The sequence below is a fragment of the Tachyglossus aculeatus genome, chromosome 17 (assembly GCF_015852505.1).
Source record: "Tachyglossus aculeatus isolate mTacAcu1 chromosome 17, mTacAcu1.pri, whole genome shotgun sequence".
Taxonomy (NCBI): domain Eukaryota; kingdom Metazoa; phylum Chordata; class Mammalia; order Monotremata; family Tachyglossidae; genus Tachyglossus; species Tachyglossus aculeatus.
Genome location: NC_052082.1, coordinates 42,991,969 through 43,010,637, shown reverse-complemented (window position 1 = coordinate 43,010,637; position 18,669 = coordinate 42,991,969). Strand labels below are relative to the sequence as shown.

General features: G+C 45.7%; 1 protein-coding gene across 1 annotated transcript in view; it reads left to right on the top strand.

Annotated features, from left to right (window-relative positions):
- The first annotated feature begins 6,974 nt into the window (after window positions 1–6,974).
- AATF (apoptosis antagonizing transcription factor) overlaps window positions 6,975–18,669 on the top strand; it is a 108,039-nt gene continuing 96,344 nt past the window's right edge. Inside the window, exons 1-4 of the mRNA XM_038759741.1 lie at window positions 6,975–7,072; window positions 13,600–13,791; window positions 15,875–16,297; window positions 16,709–16,846. Of these exons, the coding sequence (XP_038615669.1) occupies window positions 6,985–7,072; window positions 13,600–13,791; window positions 15,875–16,297; window positions 16,709–16,846 (841 nt within the window). The 5' untranslated portion in view covers window positions 6,975–6,984. The remainder of the gene's footprint in view (window positions 7,073–13,599; window positions 13,792–15,874; window positions 16,298–16,708; window positions 16,847–18,669) is intronic.

Sequence of the window (18,669 nt, the reverse complement as noted above, 5' to 3'; positions counted from 1 at the left end):
GCACACAATAAAGGCTCAACAAACACTATCTCCTCCAAGGCCTTCCCTGACTATGCCCTCTTTTCCTTCTCTTCCCCTCCTTTCTGTGTGGCCCTGACTCGCTTTTCTTTATTCATCCCCCCTCCCAGCCCCAAAGCACTATGTCCATATCTGTAATTTATTTATTGATTGATTTATGTTAGTGTCTGTCTCCCCCTCTAGATGGTAAGCTCATTGTGGCCAGAGAATGTGTCTGTTACGTTGTTACAGTGTACTCTCCCGGGCGTTTAGTCCGGTGCTCTGCACACAGTAAGCGCTCAATAAATCCAATTAACGGACTGACTTTTTTTTCCCAATCTCCCCTGTGGACTGAAGACTCCAGGACCAAAGGGGAGACCTGTTCTGTTGGCCAAGATATCAGCTCAGTTGGGTGGACATTGTATTGCTGAGGAGCTGCTGTTTGCTTCAGTCAATCAATGACTATTAATCCTATTAATAATCCTATAATAATAGTCCTAATGATCCTATTAATTGAGCACTTACCATGTATAGAGCACTGTACCAAAGCTCTTGGGAAAGTACAATATAACGGAGTTGGTAGATACGCTGGCTTCCCGGGGAAGGAATGACTGTGCCATGCAGTGGGGCATGGTTTTGAACCGAGGCAACCAGACCATCTTCCCAACTTTGCCTCAGTCCTCTACACTCCCTTTCGGGAGCCTGTGGGCAGGGACTGATTCTGGGGGTGGGCTGGGGTGCAGTGTGTGTGTGTATTTATTACTCTATTTATTTTACTTGTACATATCTATTCTATTTATTTTATTTTGTTAGTATGTTTAGGTTTTTTTTTTTTTTTCTCTGTCTCCCCCTTTTAGACTGTAAGCCCAATGTTGGGTAGGGACTGTCTCTATATGTTGCCAATTTGTACTTCCCAAGCGCTTAGTACAGTGCTCTGCACATAGTAAGCGCTCAATAAATATGATTGATTGATTGATTGATTGTGTGCGATGTTGCTGCTTTCAATAAGATCTAAGTCATCCTCGAAGATGGTACAGCAATAAAAGAATGTGCGAGACTGGCCTTGTTTGGTCCGAGTGTCTCTGTTCCAGAGGGCCATATCCGAGGGCCTGAAATTAAAAGTAGTGTGCTTACGGTGTGCCGAGCATTGTCCTAAACGCTTGGGAGATGTGTCTGCAGATTCGGTAAACGTGTTCCCTGACCCCCAAGACCTTCTATCCCAGAGAGGGAGACAAAGATTAGTATAAATGAACAGATTCGCTGCGGGGTGTAAATTCAGCTGTAAGGGTTTGATGCCTGAGGTGTTCTGGAGCCAACTTCTGGCTCTTCAGGCGTGATTCCCTTCAAATGTCTGGCTCCTCTTCAGTCCCTCCCTCCTGCCCCTTCAACCCCTCCCATTTTTTTTTTCCTGCAGTGTGGCGAGAGGTGACACTCCGGCTTTCTCTCAATCAACCCCCTGACCTCATCCCGTCACTGAGCGCTCAGTTCAGTATAAGAGTTGTTAGATACTGAGCCCACTGTTGGGTAGGGATTATCTCTATATGTTGCCAACTTGTACTTCCCAAGCGCTTAGTACAGTGCTCTGCACACAGTAAGCACTCAATAAATACGATTGATTGATTGATTTTGCCCCAACCAGTGCTGACACAATGGACTCTCAAACGCAAAAATGCGTCACTTTACCTCCCCCGCCCCGAGACTGAGCTCGTTGTAAGCAGGAATGTGTCTGTTTTTGTATTGTACTGATCCAAGTGCTTAGTACGGTGCTTTGCACACAGTCAGCGCTCTATATGATTGAATGAATAAATGAATTCTCTGTGCCTCAGTTACCTCATCCGAAAAATGGGTAAGACTGTGGGCCCCATGTGGGACGTGGATTGTGTCCAACCTAATTACCTTGTATCTACCCCAGCACCTAGAACATAGTAAATGCTTAACAAATACCATGAAAGAAAGAAAGGAGAAATCCTAGCACTGATGGGCACAGGAAATGTGAGTGTTAATGTCTGTCTTCCCTTCTAGATTGTGAGCTGACTGTGGGAAGGGAATGTGTCCGCTTATTGTATAGTTCTGTCCCAAGGGCTTAGTACAGAGCTTTGCACACAGTAATCACTCAATAAATACGATTGAATGTGACAGCTTGTTGCCAACTTGTAATTCCCAAGCGCTTAGTACAGTGCTCTGCACAAAGTAAGCGCTCAATAAATACGATTGATGATGATGATGACAGGATGGGGGCTGTGCATCTCAGACCTCTTTCTTTTTTGTGGCATTGGGGAAAAGTTGAGGTGAAGAGGAATGTTTGTGTGTAGGGGGATGGGCTGGTATATTCATTCATTCAATCGTATTTATTGAGCGCTTACTGTGTGCAGAGCACTGTACTAAGTACTTGGGAAGTACAGGTTGGCAACATACAGAGACGGTCCCTACCCAACAGCAGACTCACAGTCTAGAAGGGGGACACAGACAACAAAACGAAACATATTAACAAAATAAAATAAATAAATCCGTACAAACATATATACAGGTGCTGTGGGGAGGGGAAGGCACTAGGCCCCGCTGCTTCTCTTGTGCGTTTCTGATGACCTTGTATCTACCTCAGCGCTTAGAACAGTGCTCGGCACATAGGAAGCACTTAACAAAGACCATCATCATCATTATTATTATCTTGGTAGTGCTCAGGATGGAGCGGGGCCCGCCATTCCGCTGGGAGGGGTTCCCACAGGCTTTTCATTCATTCATTCAATGGTATATGAGTGTGGTGAGCAATGTGTTTATTTGTTTATAATAATTGTGGTATTTGTTAAGCGCTTGCTGTGTGCCAGGCACTGTACTAAGCACTGAGGTGGATACAAGCAAATCAGGTTACACGCTTCCCTGTCCCACTTGGGACTCACACTCTTAATCCCCATTTAACAAAGGAGGTAACTGAGGCCCAGGGGAGTGAAGTGACTTGCCCAAGGTCACACAGCAGTCAAGTAGAACCCACGACCTTCTGACTCTCAAGCCCGTGCTCTATCCATTATGCACGCTGCTTTATGTATGTAAATGTAGTATGTATGCTGCTTTATATATGTATGTATGGATGGATGGATGTATATTAATGTCTGTCTTCCCCTCTAGATTGTAAACTGACTGTGGGAAGGGAATGTGTCTGCTTATTGTATTGTACTTTCCCAAGCGCTTAGTACAGAAGCTTAGGGAAGCAACGTGGCTCAGTGGAAAGAGCCCGGACTTTGGAGTCAGAGGTCATGGGTTCAAATCCCGACTCCGCCAATTGTCAGCTGTGTGACCTTGGGCCAGTCACTTAACTTCTCTGGGCCTCAGTGACCTCATCTGTAAAATGGGGATGAAGACTGTGAGCCCCCCATGGGACAACCTGATCACCTTGTATCCTCCCCAGTGCTTAGAAAAGTGCTTGGCACATAGTAAATGCTTAATAACGTCTCTGTGCCTCAGTTCCCTCATCTGTAAAATGGGGATGAAGACTGTGAACCCCACGTGGGACAACCTGATCACCTTGTATCTTCCCCAGTGCTTAGAACAGTGCTTTGCACATAGTAATCGCTTAACAAATGCCATTATTATTATTATTCATTCATTCAATCGTATTTATTGAGCGCTTACTGTGTGCAGAGCACTGTACTAAGCACTTGGGAAGTACAAGTTGGCAACATATAGAGATGGTCTCTACCCAATAGCAGGCTCACAGTCTAGAAGGGGAAGACAGACACCAAAACAAAACATATTAACAAAATAAAATAAATAGAATAAATATGTACAAGTTGGCAACATATAGAGATGGTCTCTACCCAACAGCGGGCTCACAGTCTAGAAGCGGGAGACAGACACCAAAACAAAACATATTAACAAAATAAAATAAATAGAATAAATATGTACAAGTAAAATAGAGTAATAAATATGTACAAATATATATCCTCCCCCTCCCTATCCCCCCGCCTTACCTCCTTCCCCTTCCCACAACACCTGTATATATGTATATATGTTTGTACGTATTTATTACTCTATTTTATTTGTACATATTTATTCTATTTATTTTATTAATATGTTTTGTTGTCTGCCTCCCCCTCCTAGACTGTGAGCCCGCTGTTGGGTAGGCACCGTCTCTATATGTTGCCAACTTGAACTTCCCAAACGCTTAGTACAGTGCTCTGCACACAGTAAGCGCTCAATAAATATGACTGAATGAATGAATATACATATATACAGGTGCTGTGGGGAGGGGATATATATATATATCTGTAATTTATTTATCTATTGATATTAATGTCTGTCCCCACCTTCCTCTAGACTGTGAGCTCGTTCTGGGCAGGAATGTGTCCGCTTGATGCTATAGTGTCTTCCCCCTCGTTCCCCTCTCCATCCCCCTCATCTTACCTCCTTCCCTTCCCCCCAGCACCTGTATATATGTATATATGTTTGTACATATTTATTACTCTATTTATTTATTTATTTTACTTGTACATATCTGTTCTAGTTATTTTATTTTGTTAGTATGTTTGGTTTTGTTCTCTGTCTCCCCCTTCTCGACTGTAAGCCCCCTGTTGGGTAGGGACTGTCCCTATATGTTGCCAACTTGTCCTTCGCAAGCGCTTAGTCCAGTGCTCTGCACACAGTAAGCGCTCAATAAATACGATTGATTGATTGATTGATCTGTAATTTATTTATCTATTTATTTATATTAACGTCTGTCCCCCCCTTCCTCTAGACTGTGAGCTCGTTCTGGGCAGGAGTGTGTCCGCTTGATGCTAGAGTGTCTTCCCCCTCGTCCCCCTCTCCATCCCCCTCATCTTACCTCCTTCCCTTCCCCACAGCACCTGTACATATGGATATATGTTTGTACATATTTATTACTCTATTTATTTTACTTGTACATATCTGTTCTATTTATTTTATTTTGTTAGTATGTTTGGTTTTGTTCTCTGTCTCCCCCTCCTAGACTGTGAGCCCACTGTTGGGTAGGGACTGTCTCTATATGTTGCCAACTTGTCCTTCCCAAGCGCTTAGTCCAGTGCTCTGCACACAGTAGGCGCTCAATAAATACGATTGATTGATTGTTGGGTAGGGACTGTCTCTCTATGTTGCCAACTTGTCCTTCCCAAGCGCTTAGTACAGTGCTCTGCACACAGTGAGCGCTCAATAAATACGATTGATTGTTGGGTAGGGACTGTCTCCATATGTTGCCAACTTGTCCTTCCCAAGCACTTAGTACAGTGCTCTGCACACAGTAGGCGCTCAATAAATACGATTGATTTTTGGGTAGGGACTGTCTCTCTATGTTGCCAACTTGTCCTTCCCAAGTGCTTAGTACGGTGCTCTGCACACAGTAAGCGCTCAATAAATACGATTGATTGATTGTTGGGTAGGGATTGTCCCTGTATGTTGCCAACTTGTACTTCCCAAGTGCTTAGTCCAGTGCTCTGCACACAGTGAGCGCTCAATAAATTTGATTGATTGTTGGGTAGGGACTGTCTCCATATGTTGCCAACTTGTGCTTCCCAAGCGCTTAGTACAGTGCTCTGCACACAGTAGGCGCTCAATAAATACGATTGATTGTTGGGTAGGGACTGTCTATGTTGCCAACTTGTCCTTCCCAAGTGCTTAGTCCAGTGCTCTGCACACAGTAGGCTCTCAATAAATACGATTGATTGATTGTTGGGTAGGGACTGTCTCCATATGTTGCCTATTTGTCCTTCCCAAGCGTTTAGTCCAGTGCTCTACACACAGTAGGCGCTCAATAAATATGATTGATTGATTGTTGGATAGGGACTGTCTATGTTGCCAACTTATCCTTCCCAAGCGCTTAGTCCAGTGCTCTGCACACAGTAAGTGCTCAATAAATACGGTTGATTGATTGTTGGGTAGGGACTGTCTCTATATGTTGCCAACTTGTCCTTCCCAAGCGCTTAGTACAGTGCTCTGCACACAGTGAGCGCTTAATAAATATGATTGTATTGTTGGGTGGGGACTGTCTCCATATGTTGCCAACTTGTACTTCCCAAGCGCTTAGTCCAGTGCTCTACACACAGTAGGCGCTCAATAAATACGGTTGATTGATTGTTGGGTAGGGACTGTCTCTCTATGTTGCCAACTTGTCCTTCCCAAGCGCTTAGTCCAGTGCTCTGCACACAGTGAGTGCTCAATAAATATGATTGATTGTTGGGTAGGGACTGTCTCTCTATGTTGCCAACTTGTGCTTCCCAAGCGCTTAGTCCAGTACTCTGCACGCAGTAAGCGGAGAAGCAGCGTGGCTCAGTGGAAAGAGCCCGGGCTTTGGAGTCAGAGGTCATGGGTTCGAATCCCGGCTCCGCCACATGTCTGCTGTGTGACCTTGGGCAAGTCACTTAACTTCTCTGAGCCTCAGTTACCTCATCTGTAAAATGGGTATTAAGACTGTGAGCCCCACGTGGGGCAACCTGATCACATTGTATCCCCCCCCAGCGCTTAGAACAGTGCTTTGCACATAGTAAGCGCTTAACAAATGCCAACATTATTATTATTATTATTAAGCGCTCAATAAATACGACTGATTGATTGTTGGGCAGGGACTGTCTATGTTGCCAACTTGTCCTTCCCAAGAGCTTAGTCCAGTGCTCTGCACACAGTAGGCGCTCAATAAATACGATTGATTGATTGATTGATTGATTCCCCGGAGCGCTTAGCACAGCGCTGGGGACGCATCAGGCGTTCAACAAATAGGACCGAATGAATGAATGACGGGACCTCGCCACGCCCCCTAGGTGACGTCACCGCCCGCCTCCAGGTCGTGCGCATGCGCCCCCTCCCTCCCCCCGAATGACGCCCCCACGGTGACGTCACCCGCCCGCCTCCGGGCCGTGCGCATGCGCCCCCTTCCCTCCGGCCGCGCAGGCGCCCGGCGACGCGAGCGCCTCCCCCCGCCCCCCGCAGGGCCCGGAAGTGGTGGTCGGCGGGGCGCATGCGCGCCTGAGCGGGCGGCGTGAGGCGATGGCGGGCCGGTGTTTGGCGCAGCAGCTGGAGCTGCTGCTGGACCCGCGGCCGCGCGAGGCGGACCCCGAGGCGGACCCGGAGGAAGGTGAGGGGGGACACGTGCGGGGCTCCAGGGGGCGCGCGCGCGCACGGGGGGCAGGCGCGCACGCGCGCGGGGCGAGGCGCGCACGCGCACGGGGCGTGCTCCCCTCACGCCTCGCGCCTCGCGCCTCACGCCTCGCGCGCGCCTCCCAGCACGATTTTACTGATTAATTTACTAATTCATAATATTATTAATAATAACGAAAGCGAAGCAAAGTGCTTCAGTGGAAGGAGCCCCGGCTTTGGAGGCTAGAAGTCGTGGGTTCAAATCCCGGCCCCGCCGACTGTCAGCTGAGTGACTTTGGGTAAGCCACGTCACTTCTCTGGGCCTCACTTACCTCAGCTGTAAAATGGGGATTCATTCACTCACTCAGTCGTATTTGTTGGGCGCTTACTGTGTGGAGAGCACTGTGCTACATGGCTCAGTGGAAAGAGCACGGGCTTTGGAGTCCAGAGGTCCTGGGTTCAAATCCCGACCCCACCGACTGTCAGCTGTGTGACTTTGGGTAAGCCATGCCATTTCTCTGGGCCTCACTTACCTCATCTGTAAAATGGAGATTCATTCATTCACTCAATCGTATTTGTTGAGCACTTACTGTGTGCAATCAATCAATCAATCGTATTTATTGAGCGCTTACTGTGTGCAGAGCACTGTACTAAGCGCTTGGGAAGGACAAGTTGGCAACATACAGAGACGGTCCCTACCCATGTCACTTCTCTGGGCCTCAGTTACCTCATCTGTAAAATGGGGATTCATTCACTCACTCAGTCGTATTTGTTGGGCGCTTACTGTGTGCAGAGCACTGTACTACGTGGCTCAGTGGAAGGAGCACGGGCTTTGGAGTCCAGAGGTCATGGGTTCAAATCCCGACCCCGCTGACTGTCAGCTGAGTGACTTTGGGTAAGGCACGTCACTTCTCTGGGCCTCACCTCATCTGTAAAATGGGGATTCATTCATTCACTCAATCGTATTTGTTGAGCGCTTGCTGTGTGGAGAGCCCTGTGCTGCGTGGCTCAGTGGAAGGAGCCTGGGTTTTGGAGTCCAGAGGTCGTGGGTTCAAATCCCGACCCCGCTGACTGTCAGCTGAGTGACTTTGGGTAAGGCACGTCACTTCTCTGGGCCTCACTTACCTCATCTGTAAAATGGGGATTCATTCATTCACTCAATCGTATTTGTTGAGCGCTTACTGTGTGGAGAGCACTGTGCTGCGTGGCTCAGTGGAAGGAGCCTGGGTTTTGGAGTCCAGAGGTCGTGGGTTCAAATCCCGGCCCTGCCGACTGTCAGCTGAGTGACTTTGGGTAAGCCACGTCACTTCTCTGGGCCTCACTTACCTCATCTGTAAAATGGGGATTCATTCATTCACTCAGTCATATTTGTTGAGCGCTTACTGTGTGGAGAGCACTGTACTATGTGGCTCAGGGGAAGGAGCACGGGCTTTGGAGTCCAGAGGTCGTGGGTTCAAATCCCGACCCCGCCGACTGTCAGCTGTGTGACTTTGGGTAAGCCATGCCATTTCTCTGGGCCTCACTTACCTCATCTGTAAAATGGAGATTCATTCATTCACTCAATCGTATTTGTTGAGCACTTACTGTGTGCAATCAATCAATCAATCGTATTTATTGAGCGCTTACTGTGTGCAGAGCACTGTACTAAGCGCTTGGGAAGTACAAGTTGGCAACATACAGAGACGGTCCCTACCCATGTCACTTCTCTGGGCCTCACTTACCTCATCTGTAAAATGGGGATTCATTCATTCACTCAATTGTATTTGTTGAGCACTTACTGTGTGGAGAGCACTGTACTATGTGGCTCAGTGGAAGGAGCCCGGGCTTTGGAGTCCAGAGGTCGTGAGTTCAAATCCCGACCCCGCCGACTGTCAGCTGAGTGACTTTGGGTAAGCCACGTCACTTCTCTGGGCCTCACTTACCTCAGCTGTAAAATGGGAATTCATTCATTCACTCAATCGTATTTGTTGAGCGCTTACTGTGTGCAGAGCACTGTACTACGTGGCTCAGTGGAAGGAGCCCGGGCTTTGGAGTCCAGAGGTCGTGGGTTCAAATCCCGGCCCCGCTGACTGTCAGCTGTGTGACTTTGGGTAAGCCACGTCACTTCTCTGGGCCTCAGTGACCTCATCTGTAAAATGGAGATCCATTCATTCACTCAATCGTATTTGTTGAGCGCTTACTGTGTGGAGAGCACTGTACTACCTGGCTCAGTGGAAAGAGCATGGGCTTTAGAGTCAGAGGTCGTGGGTTCAAATCCTGACCCCACCGACTGTCAGCTGTGTGACTTTGGGTAAGCCACGCCACTCCTCTGGGCCTCAGTGACCTCATCTGTAAAATGGGGATTCATTCATTCACTCAGTCGTATTGTTGAGTGCTTACTGTGTGCAGAGCACTGTACTACGTGGCTCAGTGGAAAGAGCACGGGCTTTGGAGTAAGAGGTCTGGGTTCGATTCCCGGCCCCACCAATTGTCAGCTGTGTGACCTTGGGCAAGTCAACTTCTCTGAGCCTCAGTTACCTCATCTGTAAAATGGGGATTAAGACTGCGAGCCCCACGTGGGGCAATTTGATTACCTTGTATCCTCCCTAGCACTTAGAACAGTGCTTTGCACATAATAAGCGCTTAACAAATGCCATCATTATTTATTATTGTTACTAAGAGCTTGGGAGGTACAAGGTGGCAACATAGAGAGAAGCAGCATGGCTCAGTGGAAAGAGCCCGGGCTTTGGAGTCAGAGATCGTGGGTTCAAATCCCGGCCCTGCCAATTGTCAGCTGTGTGACCTTGGGCAAGTCACTTAACTTCTCTGAGCCTCAGTTACCTCATCTGTAAAATGGGAATTAAGATTGTGAGCCCCATGTGGGACAACCTGATCGCCTTGTATCCCCCCAGCACTTAGAACAGTGCTGTGCACATAGTGCTTAACAAATATCATCATCATTATTATTATTATTATATAGAGACGGTCCCTACCCAACAGCGGGCTCACAGTCTAGAAGGGGGAGACAAACAATAAAACAAAACATATTAATAAAATAAATAGAATAAATATGTACAAGTAAAATAGAGTAATAAATATGTACAAACATATGCATATATATACATAGGTGCTTTGGGGAGGGGAAGGAGGTAAGGCCGGGGGGGGGGATGGGAGGGAGAGGATTAAGACTGAGCACCACGTGGGACAACCTGATCACCTTGTAACCTCCCCAGCGCTTAGAACAGTGCTTTGCACATAGTAAGCGCTTAATAAATGCCATCATTATTATTATTATGGTGGTATTTGTTCAGCGCTTACTATGTGCCAGGCACTGGGTTGGATCCAAGCCAATCGGGTCCGGCACAGCCACTGACCCACGTGGGCCTCACAGTCTCCATCACCATTTTACAGATGTGGTAGCTGAGGCCCAGAGAAGCAAAGGGACTCGTCCAAGGCCACTTAGCAGACCAGTGGCAGTTGTCTGCCCATGTCTGTCTCCCTCTCTTAAAAAGAAGCATAGAATTGTGGTATTTGTTAAGCATTTACTAATGGTAATAGTTGTGGCATTTGTTAAAGTGCTTACTACGTGCCAGGCACAGCATTAAGCACCGGGGTGGATCCGAGCAAATCGGGTTGAACGCAGTCCCTGTCACCATCCCCATTTTACACACGAGGTAACTGAGGCCCAGAGAAGTAAAGTGACTCGCCCAAGGCCACTTAGACCAGTGGCTGATATCTGTCCATGTCTGTCTCCCTCTCTTAAAAAAAAAAAAAGGATAAAATTGTGGTATTTGTTAAGCATTTGCTAATGGTAATAATTGTGGCATTTGTTAAAGCGCTTACTATGTGCCAGGCACTGTACTAAGCACCAGGGTGGATCCGAGCAAGTTGGATTGGGAGCAGTCCCTGACCCACGTGGGCCTCACAGTCTCCATCCCCATTTTACACACGAGGTAACTGAGGCCCAGAGAAGCGAAGTGACTTGCCCAAGGCCACTTAGCAGACCAGTGGCAGATGTCTGCCCATGTCTGTCTCCCCCTAAAAAAAAAAGGGATAAAATTATGGTATTTGTTAAGCATTTACTAATGGTAGTATTTGTGGCATTTGTTAAAGCGCTTACCATGTGCTAGGCACTGTTTTGTTGTCTATCTTCCCCTTCTAGACCGTGAGCCCGTGGTTGGGTAGGGATTGTCTCAATCTGTTGCCAAATTGTACTTTCCAAGCGCTTCGTACAGTGCTGTGCACACAGTAAGTGCTCAATAAATGCAGTTGAATGAATGAATGATTAAAAGTGTTTGTATGAGATCCCACGTTGGGCTTACAGTCTCACTCCCCATTTTACAGATGAGGGAACTGAGACCCAGTGAAGTAAAATGACTTGCCCAAGGTCACTCAGCGTACAAGTGGTGGAGCTGCGATTAGAACCCAGGTCCTCTGATTCCCAGTCCCGTACTCTCTCCACTACACCATGCTGCTTCTGTATGCTCTAAGTTTGTGACCTTGTGGTTAGAGCCCGGGCCTTGGAGTCAGAGGACATGGGTTCTAATCCTACCTCCCCCGCTTGTCTACTGTGTGACATTGGGCAAGCCGTTTCACTTCTCTGAGCCTCAGCTCAACTGTAAGATGGGGATTTTGCCTGGGAGTCCCACGTGGGGCAACCTGATTATTTTGTATTAACCCCACCACTTAGAACAGTGCTTGGTATATATGAAGCGCTTAACAAATACTATTATTATTTCTGTTACTGTTTTTATAAAACTGTGAGCTCATTGTGGACAGGGAATGTGCCTGTTGTGGTATCATAGGGTCCCAAACACTTAGTATGGTGCTTTGCACACAGTAAGCAACTCAGTAAATGCGATTGAATGAGTGAATAACTATCTCCCTTCGGCTCTCCGTCCGCTCAGAGAATCAATCGTATTTATTGAGTACTTACTGTGTGCACGGCACTGAGTAGCAGCGTGGCGTAATGGAGAGAGCACAGACCTGAGAGTCATAAGGTCATGAGTTCTAATCCCGGCTCCGCCACTTGTCTGCTGTGTGGCCTTGGGCAAGTCACTTAGCTTCTCTGTGCCTCAGTGACCTCATCTGTCAAATGGGGATTGAGACTGTGACCCCCCACGTGGGACAGAGACTGTGTCCAACCAGGTTTGAATGTATCCACCCCAGCACTTACTACAGTGCCTGACGCATAGTAAGCGCTTAACAAATACCATTATTATTGCCAAGTGCTTGGGAGAGTACAAGGTGACAGTTGGAAGACATGTTCCCTGCTCACACAAGCTTATAGGCTGAAGGGGTAGACACATTAATATAAGCAAATATTATGAATATGTAAAGTGATGTGGCCTGAGGGAGAGGTGGAAAAACATGAGCAAATCAGTGCCCGGACCTGCCTCAGAGTTAGATGTTTGCTCACTGCCATCCTGTTATTTTTCATTTTCTAAGTATTAATGTCGTTGGGCTGGCTTTGGGAACACTCTGCAATAATCAGTCAGTTGATCAACTTAATTTAGGCTATAAGACTTCATCAATATGATTTTAAAAACCTGGTTGCTAAGATTACATGTCTGCCTGACAGTCTGTTTAGCCACTGCCGGTGGTAGTGGGGTGGGAAAGGGAAATATGGGACCTCCTATTGGTAGGAAATTGAAAGTTTCATGATAGTTTTACAGTAACTGCCGGAGGTGGGTGAAGAGAGCTAGAAGAGAGAGCAGGATTATTGGATTGCCTGCAGATGCCTTCAAGGAATGCATAAACTTTAAGACTTTTGACCCATTTAGTGTGGGTTATTGCTTTGGAATGAGTCTTGGGGGTTGCATTTTGGCCTGGTCTTTTGAAAGCACATCTCCTCCAAGAGGCCTTCCCAGAGTAAATCCACCCCTTCCCTCTGCTACTATAACCTTCTTTTTCACCCTGACTTGCTCGCTTTTCTTTCCCCCCTCCCAGCCCCACAGCACTTATATATCTATAATTTATTTGTATTGATGTCTGTCTCCCCTCCGTCCAGACTGTAAACTCGTTCTGGGCAGGATATGTGTCTGTTTATTGTTGTATTGTACTCTTCCAAGTGCTTAGTAAAGTGCTCAGCACACAGTAAATGCCCAGTAGATAAGAGTGAATGAATAAATGAATGAATAAGTATGTCTTCTTGCCCTAGAGTCTTGAGTAGGCTGTGAGGCTGTGGCACATAAGCAGACACATTCCCTGCCAACATAGTATACACCTGGTACATATCCTAGTACTGATACATATGACAAAGAGAGGAGTTTTGGTGAATATAATAATAATAATGATGATGAGGATGGTATTTGTTAAGTGCTTACTATGTGACAGGCACTGTTTTAAGTGCTGGGGTGGAAAGAAGCAAATTGAGTTGGACACAGTCCCTGCTCCAGGTGGGGCTCATAGTCTCAATCCCCATTTTATAGCCTGTGGTGCTGGGGTTGGAAGGTGTTAGGAAAGGGATTTAATCTGGGTTGATTGCTGTATCTGTCACTTTGGATGATGGAACTTTTTAATGATTCTTTGTTTTTCTCTCCACAGCCACTGCCGCCCGTGTAATCGACAGGTTTGATGAGGGTGAAGATGAGGAAGGAGTTGCCCTGGGCGTGGGCAGCATTAGGAAGCGAGCATCCGTGTCCCTTTTAGACGCTGACAAGCGTTATTCGGGTAGGGCTACTTCTCGCAAAGCATGGAAGGAAGACCAGTGGAAGGAGATTCTGCCAGGAGCATCAGGTGAGATAGACACAACTATACTCTACTTCTCTCCTCCTGGATGTAAAACTTTAGAGAGACCAGAGATGATGATCTCTGTGTTGCCGTATACCCTCATAAACTTCATCCAGGGGCTGCTAAACTCAGGTTCTAAAATTAAACATATGAACTTCCCAAATGTTGAGCTAAATAGCAAAAGGGGGACTTAGGGGAGAAGTTCTTGGCGATTATGTTTGAGACAGACTTTATCTGATCTGATTCAGTCAATCAATCGTATTGAGTCCTTCCTATGTGCAGAGCACGGTACCAAATGTTTGGGAGAGTACAGTGTAACAGAATTAGCAGATACGTTCTCTGTCCATAACGAGCTTGCAGTCTTGGGGAGACAGACATTAATATGAATAAATATGTAATTATCTGGCACCTACCTCAGTGGTTAGCACAGTACTGGGAACATTCATTCATTTGGACATATTTACTGAGCGCCTACTGTTTGCAGAGCACTACACAAAGCGCTTGGGAAAGTACATTACAATAAGTAGACACATTCCCTGCCAACACAGTGTGCACCTGGTACATACTCTAGTACTAGTACATATGACAAAGAGGGAGGGGTTTTGGTTAAATATAATAATCATAATAATAATGACGATGGTATTTCTTAAGTGCTTACTATGTGACAGGCACTGTACTAAGTGCTGGGGTGGATACAGGCAAATTGAGTTGGTCACAGTCCCTCATAGTCTCAATCCCCATTTTACAGATGAGGTCACTAAGGCATAGAGAAGCTAAGTGACTTGCCCAAGATCATGCTTATGATCCAATACTGAACTGAGATTTTGGGCCTCTTAAATTTAGATTCTAATTTCACCACAGTACTCCTGGTATGTGATTGGGTCGCATACGTGTGTGATTCTGTTTCTCCATTAGGCAGTGGGGCAGATTTTTCCTCCGTCCCTCATAATGATGGTGTGGGAAAAGGGTGTCGGCAAAGAATTGCAAATTCCTTTGAGAGGCAGTAAATCAGTGGTAACGTGACTTCAGTTAAGATGTCACCAGCTAGGGCTGAATACTGCCGTGCCCTGGAGTGATCCTGAGGGAAAGACCGTAAATTACACAGGATCATTTCTCTGAATTTGTTTCAGTCCCACACGCTGAATTCTTCATTCACTCTCCCAAGTGCTTAGTACGGTTCTGTTCATTCAGCAAGCGCTGAACAAATTCTACGGATTAATCAAGCTCGATGAGGGGCTGAGTAGTAGCTCTTTGTTTAGAATGCTATTTTTGTCCGGGGGTACTTTCTCATCTGTTTATGGACAATTTGTCATTACCAGAAGATGACAGTGAAGCCCAATTACCCTATTGGTTTAATGCCTTTTTAATGAGTAGCTATTGAATAATCAGTGAATCAGCATCCTAAAGTGAGGGCTGTGTTTTAATTACCCAAATGGACCTCTGTGACCTGCCATGAGGCAGCCCACTTGATCTGGAAATCTGGGCAACATCAGGAGAGATCCAGGGCTGAAGAATCCTGTGGAAGGAGTGAATGACTAGGAATCTCTTGCCTTTTCATGGAAGAGTTGTCAAAGCCAGGGTTGTTGAAGGAGTAAGTGAAATAAGCTTTCATCATGCAATGGAGAACAAAAAATGCTTTCACTAGTATTACACTTCTGAAGCTGTTCATGCAACTTTGTTTTCTGAAGTGATCTCTGCTGAGGAAATTGTGATTCCTCCCTTCATAGAGGAGTTAGAGATCTACTTCTGTACACACATTGTCACCATTGTTCATTCTGGCTCTCACAGGGGAGTTGGAAAAGAAATTCCTAAATTGCAAAGATCAGGTTTACTTCTGTTGGGAACCATACATGGTCATAGCAGTGTTCATTCTGGCTGTCTCAGGGGAGTAGGAAAAGACATTCCTAAATTGCAAAGATCAGGTGAAGTCTCGATTGTGCTGACAGTCTTAGAATTTCCTGGCCTTCAGAGGTGAGCATTAACTTTCAAAAAATACCCTTGTGAACTCAGTTCAGACTCTGGTGGTTAATATTGTTTTCACATATGTAACTCTCTCTGGTTTCCCTTTTCCCTGTCTTCGATTGTTTAGACAAGGACACATCAGATGAGGAAGAGTCAGGTGATGAAGGCACAGGGAATCTAGGCCTGGTGGTGTCTGACGAGGAACAGATTAGTGCTGCCGAAGAGGAGGAGGAGGATGAAGAGGTTGATGATGAAGATAGCACCTTAGAAGACGAAGATGGAGAGGAAAGGGAACACTCATCCCATGGCTTCAGTGCCCAAAACATCAGCGATTTTGAGAAGTTCACTGAGGGAATGGATGATATTGGGAGTAGTGAGGAAGAGGAGGAAGAAGGCAGCCTGGAAGGTTCTGGTGAAGAATCTGATGTTGAAATTGAGACGAGTGCCACCACAGTCAAGAAAGACAAAGATGATGGGGCAGTGATGACTTTTTCTAGTGCCAAAGTGACAGAGGAAATGGAGAAAGGAAGAGCTGTGAAGAACCAAATAGGTTTGTATATGAACTTTGCAAAATGAAAGGTTCATTATGGTCTGGCTTTTTTTTAACTCCACCGATAACTAGATTTTGGCTTAGGCTTAAAGATGTGTTTTTTTCTCTCCCTGTTGGGTATAGGGGGAACAATGTTGGAATGTCTATTCTTCCACGTTCCAAAGCTCAGATCATTCATTCATTCAGTCGAATTTACTGAGCACTTACTGTGTGCAGAGCACTATACTAAGCGCTTGGGAAGTACAAGTTGGCAACGCATAGAGGCGGTCCCTACCCAACAGCGGGCTCACAGTTCTGTCCTGGGATGGTTGCAAGGCAGAAGCTTGCTGTTTAGCCAGAGGCGATTTCCATCTTAGGAAACAGTAAGCTTAGTGATGGTGAATGATGAGCTTCTGTTTCCCCACCTTCCAGCGTTATGGGACCTGCTTTTGGAAGGAAGAATCAAATTGCAGAAGGCCCTGCTCACCACCAACCAGCTTCCACAGCCAGATACGTTCCCCATATTCAAGGACAAGGGAGGATCAGAGTTTGCCAGCATCCTGAAAAACAGTAAGTGCTCTTACATATTATAATGTTAATGTCTCTAAGGTAGCTCCTACTCCAAATGTTTAAAAGTGTTAGAAGAAGGGCACCTGGATTCAGTGGTCATAAGAAGATATGTCAGAACCTTGTCCTCTAGACTGTAAGCTCGTTGTGGACAGGGAATGTATCTGTTAATTGTTGTATTATACTCTCCCAAGGGCTTAGTACAGTGCTCTGTGCACAGTAAGCACTTAAAAATCATTGAATGAGTGAATGAACCATTGAGCTCTGGTGTGGTGACGGGGATTTTGTGACTCTTCTTGGTATGGTAACTTTTAAGTATTCAATCACTTTAACTATCCAGAGGATTTTTTAAAAAATGTCTAAATAACTCCTGGTTTCACGTAATCCCATTTCCTCTTGTAAAGCCTTATTAAGGTCACATCTCCTCCAACAGGCCTTCCTCTGTTAAGACCATTCCCCCCTCCCCCCCATTCCCTCTCCCTTCTGCGTCATCTGTGCATTTGGATCCATACCCTTGGACATTTGGAATTCACCCCACCCTCAGCCTCCCAGCACTTATGTTGCATATCTGTTCATTTTTTATATTACTGGGCCTCCCCCCTCATTTCACTGTGGGCAGGAAACGTATGTACCAACTCTGTTGTATTATACTTTCCCAAGCACTTAGTATAGTGCTCTGCACACAGTAATTGCTTATTAAATATAATTAGTTGATCCTATTCCACCCTCTGTGGACTTAGAGAATTATTTTAAGACATTGTTTTATCACCTCAGATTTTATTTTTCACTGACCAAATAACCCCCATGAACTCATCCTTATAGCCCTATTTAGTAAAGGATTTTTAGTAACTCCATTGCTGATTCAGATTTAATTTTTGTTTCATTACAACCCTCATGCTTTTTCTGCTTGTACCCTACCTAAAATTCCCCGTGTTTGTGGTGTTTGATTTAGCCTGTAAATGAGCCGTTTGGCTTTTTCCCATTTGGGTGTTTTTAAATTGCACTTGATGTCCATTTCCAGCATGGATGCCCACCTGTCTCTGCCTCAGTGTGGGTTGTGATGTATTGAGTGGTGTCCTACAGGGATCAGTCCTGGAGCCAGCCAGGATTTTCCAGGCTCTTTATTAATGACCTGGATGCCGGAATTGAAGATGTTCATCAAATTTGGAGATGACACTAATTTGGACAGGGTTGCCAACACGGGGGAAGACAGGAATAAATTTCAAAGTGACCTTGAAAAAATAAAAACTGGTCTTCAAAATAAAGATGAAATTCAGTAGGTTTAAGTGTGAATTACAGTTAGATGGAAAATGCCAAGAATGCTGGTTTGCAGAAAGATTGGCTAGGTGTAAGTATGTCAGGAAAAAAATCCCCCAAGGTTTTAATTGACTACAAGGTGAAAAGGAATCAGCACTGAAGTGCTATTTTTTTTTTAAAAAAGGTTGTGTTAGAGGAGTATGGCCTGCAAAATCTGAGTCATTGTATTGGTTTAATCTGTGTGTATCAATCAATAGTATTTAATGAGCACTTCCTGTGTGCAGAGGTCTGTTCTAAGTGCTTGGGAGAGTACAATACAATAGAGTTGGTAATTATGATCCCTGCCCTGTAGGAGCTTTCAATTTGTTAGGGAGACAAACAATAAAATTCATTACAGATGGGGGAAGCAGCAAAGTATAAGGATATGTACAGAAATCAATTATATTTATTGAGCACTTGATGTGCAGAGGACTCTATTAAGTGCTTGGGAGAGTACATTACCAAAGAGCTGGCAGATGTGTTCACTGCCCTCAAGAAGCTTAGAGTCTAGAGGGGGAGTCAGACATGAC